The 8837-nt window shown below is 38.2% G+C and overlaps 1 protein-coding gene across 1 annotated transcript in view; it reads right to left on the bottom strand.

Moving 5' to 3' along the window:
- Nucleotides 1-805: 805 nt before the first annotated feature.
- LOC138023652 (neuropilin-2-like) overlaps nt 806-8837 on the bottom strand; it is a 25415-nt gene continuing 17383 nt past the window's right edge. Inside the window, exons 6-8 of the mRNA XM_068870693.1 lie at nt 4344-4490; nt 3809-3962; nt 806-2085 (exon numbers count right to left, since the gene is read on the bottom strand). Of these exons, the coding sequence (XP_068726794.1) occupies nt 1844-2085; nt 3809-3962; nt 4344-4490 (543 nt within the window). The 3' untranslated portion in view covers nt 806-1843. The remainder of the gene's footprint in view (nt 2086-3808; nt 3963-4343; nt 4491-8837) is intronic.

Genomic DNA, 8837 nt, shown 5'->3' with positions numbered 1-8837 from the left:
AAGATTATTTTGAAGAAGGGAATATTTAAACACCCTTCCTTTACCTTGTTTTGGTGACTTACGAGGTCCAGATATTTAAGAGAGGCTGAAGAAAATCAAGCGTTTTATTTCAATGTCTTGGCCGCGCGAAAAATGAAGCTAGAGATCTTTTTGGCTGCGCAAAAAATGGAGCGAGTCTCGCCCAAGTTTTCGCTCGGCCAAAACAGTTGATTCAGATTTGAATGAGAGAATGAGTCTAGAAAGCAAGCGCATGCGCAAGGCAAAGCGAGAAAAAAAATCTTCACATCCCATCCCTGAACAGCAGTTTCATGCGGGCAACAAAGTGTTTCCCGGGGCACGCGCAAAAAGAACAACTCCCTGCTTGTCGGCTCAAGATATAAAGAAAAAAACACAAGAAGTGTTGCCAACGGCCATTTGAAGAAGGCGTACGTGCGTCTGGTTGTCAAATTTGTTTTTATTTTATTATTTTGTGTTCACTTTTGTACATTACTTAAATTTCTCAACACATAATGCACTATGACATTAGAAAACCCTTTTCTTCTCTGAGATACATGGCAATCTTCTTACATTTCGTACAGTAGACAAAAGTAAGGGTCGATCCGCAATGAGGACAAAACCGTTTGTTTTAGCCAAAAAGTCTGTCAACCCATGACTTTTATCAGTGCGGATGGTTTGTCCTGCGAGGACAAAATATTTTGACTCGGACAATTTTTTCAAAGGAGCCGCTGTCCTGCCTCGGACCCTTACAATTTTTTTTCCGTGTTACTTTCCTTTGTTTTCATGGCAGGCGTCTTTAACAAGGTCCGTTTTTTCCTGTTTTTTTTTTTTTTTTAGTGTAAACATGCAGTGCAGATGCGCCAGGGCAAATAATTTTTGTCGAGTCGGACAAATTCATTTAAATTGGCCTCGGACAAAAAGAGAGTTTGTCCTCAGTGAGGATCCACCCTAAAGTTACAAAAAAGCGTTGCAGACATGACCGATTTACAACCTTGCATTACCTAATTACAATAGACACAACTTAATACAAAATTCTAGTCAGAGCTAGACTCAGTCTAGTACTGTACTCATGTAAGAACAATGTAACGAAACACCGTTTTTCATTGTCATGGAAACCAAAGAGCTTGGTTATGATACCCTTTATCCTAGATGTAGTTGCGTATTTCACAAAAGACGACTCTTAAGTTTTTCTCCTTCATACGGAAGACTTTGCCGGCCAATAAGCCGCAAGTCATCATAAAAGAACTTTATCCGCAGTTCCAAAACAAGTCACGGATAGTAAATTCAAATTCACCTATTTTCATTCAAAATATAAGTCTTCATGCATTAGACATTGTCCGAGGTGATTAAGTTGAAAAAAGATCATTGGTTCGAGCTAGAGATATTTTGTTGCGTTAGAGGCATCAGCAGAAGTTTTCTTCTGAGAGGAATTTTGCGTCTCAATTATTCGTCTTCACGGCCTTTAAGTTCACTAATGCAACCACAATAGTTTAGCTCTTTCCAAGATGAATACGACCATAATTAGCAACGTAAACGTTAAGCATATTTTAGAGGTGCTCCCAGGGTTATCTAGACTTTCTAATTTAAGCTCTTGGTTGGATGGAGTCCAATGATAGTGAAGTCCAATATGGGCCCATAAACGCAATCCAATGTTAGGCCAATGTAGGCAAAATGTTGTTCAATTTAGTTTAGATGATTAGAGGTGGTGAGAACAAAATGAGGCAAACTTCTTGGAGGTCTATTGATCTGCATAAATTCGCTTCCCAGTAACATTTTAAAGGTCTTTGCATATCCATCGTCATTCGATTTTCTTACTTTGTCCTTGTTATTCAAAACGTCATTCCTATTACGTCATCATGTAGAGAGAAACCAGCTTAATTAATAATGATATCCACGGGATAACACCGGCAGTGTTTCTTAATCCTCCTGAATAAGCCTCCCACTCAAAGTCTATGTGTGGAGTCTCGCTGTCGGTTCGTATTTGCTCGTTTGTTTTAGAAGTTGCTTGATTGTTTCTTTCGTCACTGAAAACATTGCGTGACGTTGGCATAGTTGTTGTTCTTGGAGCCTGGACCAGTCTTGGGCATCCTGTGGAACAGAAAAGTACGTCATTGCAGGTCTAAACACACAGGTCAAATTCGTCAGATGAAGACTAGAAGTCCGTGCTCCACTGATGACTTGAAACAACATTTTTGAGCGATTAGGGCTAGGAGACACTTTTGGTGTTGTTTATTTGTCTGTAGCACAGTGACATGTACACTAGCCCTTGACCTGTTACCTGTTTTTTAGACCCTAGTGCCAACAATAAGGTAAGAGTAAAGTTTAGCGTTATTTTAGCCTGGGATAAATGCGGCTGCTTATCGTTACTTGAGGAGAACGGATTTAGGGGACACTGCAACGTTAATCGTGTATATTCTGAGACACGAGTGAAAGTTGAATTAGGGGCATGTTAAAATTGGAGAAACTGAGAGACCAGTACAAGGGGCTGGAACCAGGCTCTGAGAGAGAGTGTGTGTGTGGGGGGGGGGAATTTCCCAATCATTCAATCATTCAATCACTCCATCATTTAATCATTCAATCACTCCATCATTCAATCATTCAATCACTCCATCATTCAATCATTCAATCATTTAATCATTCAATCACTCAATGATTCAATCACTCAATCTTTCAATCACTCAATCACTCAATCATTAAATCATTTAATCTCTAAATCATTCAATCATTCAATCACTCCATCATTTAATCATTCAATCACTCCATCATTCAATCATTCAATCACTCCATCATTCAATCATTCAATCATTTAATCATTCAATCCTTCAATCATGCAATCATTCAATCATTCAACCATTCAACCATTCAACCATTCAATCATTCAATCATTCAGTCATTCAATCAATCCATCATTCAATCACTCCATCATTCAATCACTCCATCAGTCAATCATTCAATCACTCCATCATTCAATCACTCCATCATTCAATCATTTAATCATTCAATCATTCAATAAATGAATAAATTATTCAATCATAAAATTTTTTCAATCATTTAATCATTCAATAATTCCATCACTCATTCACTCATTCAATAATTTAATCATTAAATGATTCAATCATTCAATCATTTAATCATTCAATCATTCAATCATTTAACTATTCAATCATTCAATAAATAAATAAATAAATAAATAATTCAATGATTCAATCACTCAATCTTTCAATCACTCAATCACTCAATCATTCAATCAATCACTCATTCAATCATTCATTCATTCAATCACTCAATGAGTCAATCACTCAATCTTTCAATCACTCAATCACTCAATCATTCAATCATTCAATCATTCAATCATTTAATCACTCAATGATCCATCACTCAATCATTCCATCACTCAATCACTACATCATTCAATCACTCACTCATTCAATAATTTAATCACTCAATGATTCCATCACTCAATGATTCCATCACTCAATCAATCACTCACTCACTCACTCATTCACTCATTCAATAATTTAATCATTAAATGATTCAATCATTCAATCACCCAATGATTCAATCACTCAATCTTTCAATCACTCAATCACTCAATCATTTAATCATTCAATCATTAAATCATTCGATCCTTCAATCATTCAATGATTCAATCAATCATTCATTCCTTTATTCATTTAATCAATCAATCAATCAATCAATCAATCAATAAATCAATCAATCAGTCAATCAGTCAATCCATCCATCCATCCATCAATCATTCACCATTCATTCATTCATCGTTTGTTAGTGCATTTAATTTATTGAAACTAACCTTGATAAGTTCGGCACAAGTAAATCTCGACTCTCATGCAAATATGTCCAAGTGGTACCCAGCCTCTCGGGTTGAACCGTATGTAACGTGCGGTGATACTCCGAGCAAACATGTTCTTGTGGACGGTTAAGCCGTCTTTGTTCCCTTGAAGAATCTTTTGAGAGAAAAGCGAATAAAAAAGCGAACAGTTGTAGAGATAATTAAAGAGGGTAATGGAACAAAAGTACAGCAAAAACTTGCGTAAAACAACCTACAATCTTGGACAAAACTCATTGGGAAAATGTGACACCACCATAAAATGATCATTCCCTAATTTGTCTGTGTGATAAATGCCAAATGAAGTTTAAGCTAGAATTTTACCCTTGAGTTTGTCAAAGATCGCAGGTTGTTCCAAATTGGAACAGTTTTAATCGCTCTATCAACTTAATTCGTGTTCCTTCAATTTGAATTATCTTTTTCGTTACATCAAACGTGGATCCCACGTTTTCCTCACTGAAGGCACTAAATGAAATCTCATTTGCGCATGAGTTCCTACCTGTGGTCCGCCGTCACTGTGATTGCTGTAAGTTTCCCATTGATATCCGTCTGAGCTGTAATTAAGCATGTATTTTGTTACCCAGGTCCCCATGACAGATCCCTGAGTCGCAACTCCGGATACATTTTTAACTTCTGCTAGATCAACCTGGCAAGAAAAAGACGAAAAGGATTTTTTTCCAGTGTTATTGTAAATCACTAGATATTGCTCATCCGATCCTTGTAGACTCATTTTCTACTAACTTTAACAGATATTTAGATGTAAGTCGATGTCTATGGGGTCACGAAATGCCCTCGGTCTCTTCTCCCATAACTGCAACATCACTGTGTTTAAAGTAATGCAGACAATTGACGTTACAAAGATAAACTGCTGGATTTACCCCTAAAAGTAACGATAACCTTAACACCTTGTTTTGCGTGGTGGTTGCCCCTTTTCAAGACTGTTAGATTTTTGAATACATGTTGAATATTGTTGTAAAAGTATTAGATAGCAAAATGCTTACAGTACACTTACAGGGACACTTCGTGTTGGATATCAAAATTGTGCGTGCATCTAGCTAAGTACTTTCTGGACGTAAGCGAACTTAAGAGAACATTTTAACATAAAGGGTTTCCAACAGACTATTTTTCCAGTAGTTAGTTTCTTATGATGGGTCGTTCCAGTCCTTTTTGGGGACTAGAGGCCAGTGAAGCGGTTTATTAATTTGAAATAACCATTTATCCGTTTGCACCTCATAAAAGACTGGAACGACCGAGTATTCACTAGGAAATTACTATTTGCGAAAGAGTCCATTAGCCACGCTTTAAACTCGCATGGAATTGTGCGTGAATGGTCTAATGCTGTATGATTCACTGGGTAACAGTGCTTTGCGTTAAACTCAGTTCGGTTGTTTCGCAGATAATCCCAAGAAAACTGTTTCAAAATTAATTCCAAATTTTCCAAATAATCGAGATAAAAATGATACCTCGACTTCTCCTTCATCGAAAAAAAAAAACAAAAAAACAGAGAAACAATTCGTCATCAATTTCAAAAGTTTAAATGAAAGAGAGGGCACGCGCGTTTAAATTAACCGATGAAAATATCTGTTCCCGCTCCGAGTTCGAATCGCAGCAAGTGCGCGGCAAAGTTCACACAACTTTCCATCCACTTTAAGTAGGTAAAATGAGTACCAGTAGTACCTCGGACAAGTTTTGTATTCGACGGAATTATATGGACGCCCACCCCTCGCCGAAATGTAACTGTAAAAACCTCCCCAGGTCTGAGAGAAAGATCCACTCCCAGTCATGAGTTCCTGGTTTCTGTGCTAACTTGTTTCGTCTTACAACAGTTGAAATAATTTGGACAATTTACGATATTGAACGTAAACTTTTGGCTTTATCAAACGAAGTGATAAAAGGTATATTAACCACAATAAGAAGGATTTGTGAACTGCTAGCCCTTAGTCAGGGCGTTGAATGAATGAATGAATGAATGAATGTTTATTTGCCACACAATAATATTAGAAAGACAATCAATAATAAGAGTAAAGTCATTAATATAAAAAGAAAAAGGATGGATATTACAATAATTGTGGCGAGGAGACCCCAAGAAACCACCGGGCTTATAAGAGGGGCCCCCTCATATGCTTATGATTAATCTAAATAATCTTACGCAATGCTTGTGCCGCATAACTAACTTAGTTTTTTAAAAAGAAACCCTAGCATATTTTTCTTAAAGTTCAGATAGCTAGATGAATTAATAATTGATCCAGGAAGAAGGAAGAGAGTTCCAGATTATTGGACCTTGATAAAAAATTGTAAATTGTTTGATGTTAGTGCGACAAAAATGTGGCCGATAATTGTTGGCTTTTCTAGTACCGTAATTGTGCACTTGGCGGCTTGTTTCAAATAAATTAAAAAACATCGAGGGCAATAACTGATTGTGATAATAAAACATGAACGGTTCGGTATTCCTTCGCTCTTACAAAGGGTTAACACGGCAAAGTCAGCTTTGTTACGGTGGTTAATTTACCTTTATCAACTCGTTTGATAAATGAAATAAATGTATATAGAGCGGTTTTCAAATGAGTGTGGTAAAACCAAAACAAAAATAATTACTTTGGCCAATCAAAAAGGACGGAGACAACCCAGTAAACCAATCAAAACTCGAAGTAATTACGCGTAGCCAAAACAAAGCGCGGGAAAATGTGCACACGCCAGCCTCGATTGGTTTTGGTTTCACATCTGATTGGTTGAAAAAGTGGCGAGAGAACTTTGAACCAATCACTGAGTGAAGTAATGCAAAACCAAAGTAATTCGCTAATTACTTTCGACACTCAATTGAAAACTGCTCTATTTGAAGTTCGGGTTATAAAAGAAAGGTAGAAGTGTCCTCGACCTTATCTGGATGCAATTACCTCTTAAGGACGGTGCCTACTATTGTCATTGCGCATACGTTCTGCGCATCTCGAGATACCCGGGTTTCCTATGGGTGGTGCTTTTTAAAACAGGGATATTTTAGCGCGGCTTAAAACTATACGGAGAAAGCTGAACTTAGCAAGTGCTCTTGGAAATGGAAATGGAATTTGTTTACCCACGGAATACCTTAAGAGAGCTCAGGAGCTCGTTCAACATGTGTCTGTGCATTCCGGATCGAATTGGAATTTGGTAGAGTTGGTTTTTGAGGAGAAAGGAAAACCGGGGGTACCCGGAGAAAAAACTCTAAAGAAAAAATGGGGGGTAACCACGCATTTTTCAGAAATACTTAAAATTCAATTTCGAAAAGTACGCCATACATTGCTTTGTAATTTAAAGCATTTTACAAATATTGGTACGCACCAAAAATTCCGCAGATGGCTTCAACTGGATTCGAACCCATGACCTCTGCTTTGCTGGTGCAATGCTCTACAAACTGAGCTTTGAAGCCACTCAGTTGGGAGCAGGTCAATTTATTGGGCTCATTTGTTTCCGTGAAAGACCTTGTTGAATGAAATAAATGAATGTATATAATTCTCAGGCGTCTTTAAGAAAGACAATTGCTTAAATTGTCAAGTTAGAGCGGTTTTCAAATGAGTGTCGTAAAACCAAAACCAAAGTAATTACTTTGGCCAATCAAAAAGGACGGAGACAACCCAGTAAACCAATCAAAACTCGAAGTAATTACACGCAGCCGACACATAGCGCGGGAAAATGTGCACGCGCGAGCCACGATTGGTTTTGGTTTCAGTTCTGATTGGTTAAAAAAAATGGCGCGAAAACTTTGAACTAATCACTGAGTGAAGTAATGCAAAACCAAAGTAATTTGCTAATTACTTTCGACACTCAATTGAAAACAGCTCTAAGTGCGAAGATCACTTCTACCGTTCGTCTATAACCCGCACTTCAAATAAAATCATTTATTTTTTACTCTGAGTGAGCGGGCGGAATTAAACAAATCCCACAATATGATTGGTTCCGGGAGCGGGCGAAATTTTCTCATCCGGCCAGCTCAAGGCCGGCGGAATCCTATCATTACTTGCGTGAACTTGTGTGATGACCTTAAATTTCCATTTTGTTTGACACCGAATCTCGTTTACATACGGCATGTAGTTTTTATTAGACAAGAGGTTTGGAAATAGAAGTCAAATAAAAATATTTCTTTTTGAAAAGTTCAGTTTGTAAGTTGCTTTAATACTGCATTCGCTATCAAGCTCGGTGCGAGTCAACAATTGAAAAAGTGATTTCAGAGAGGAAGGGAGAGAGAGAGGAAAAAAATAAAGTCGGTTCGTATAGCGAAAAACTGTGACCTCGGTCTCGAAAAAGCTGCCCTCTTCCTGGGACATCGGGCAGCATTTTCAAGACCTGGGTCACAGTTTTTCGCTATACTGTCCTCCCAGCTGGCAAATAACATACATTTATTTCACCGAATCCTTTCACAGGAACAAATGAGCCCAACAATTTGACCCTCTCCCAATTGAGTGGCTTCAAAGCTCAGTTTGTAGAGCATTGCACCAGCATCGCTGAGATCATGGGTTTGAATCCCTTTGGAGCCACCTGAATTTTTCAGGTGACTTGGACAATTGCTTAAATTGTCCAGTTAATTGCAAAGATGACTTCTACCTTTCGTCGGTTGATAAAATCAAATTTCCGTGTTTCCATCTCTATCGACGCAGCACCATAGTTTCTTTAGAAACTGACCCGGCATATTGAATGAGTAAGATGGCAATGAAGATTACAAAAGTAATCGTAACTATTACTTGAACCTGATTGGTTCTGTGCGCGCCTATTTGTCGCGTAATTGGCGCGCGTTCACGTGGTTGCGCAATTACAGGTATCCAATTTGAACAACTCCAAGTTGGATACCTGTAATTGGACACATCTACGCCATTCGCGCGTCAACCACATGCACTTTGATGGGGTCTTTCTTGCGGTCCAGGTGATCTGGTGACATAACTCGGAGGACTGGGCTGAAAAATTTTAACGCCGTATCCCACAACCGCGCGCGGCCTTATTTTCGAATTCAATATGGCAGAGGCGA

Source organism: Montipora capricornis, chromosome 11 (genome assembly GCF_036669925.1).
Source record: "Montipora capricornis isolate CH-2021 chromosome 11, ASM3666992v2, whole genome shotgun sequence".
NCBI lineage: Eukaryota > Metazoa > Cnidaria > Anthozoa > Scleractinia > Acroporidae > Montipora > Montipora capricornis.
Note: the sequence above shows the minus strand (reverse complement) of the source record. Positions and strands in the feature narration are given on the sequence as shown.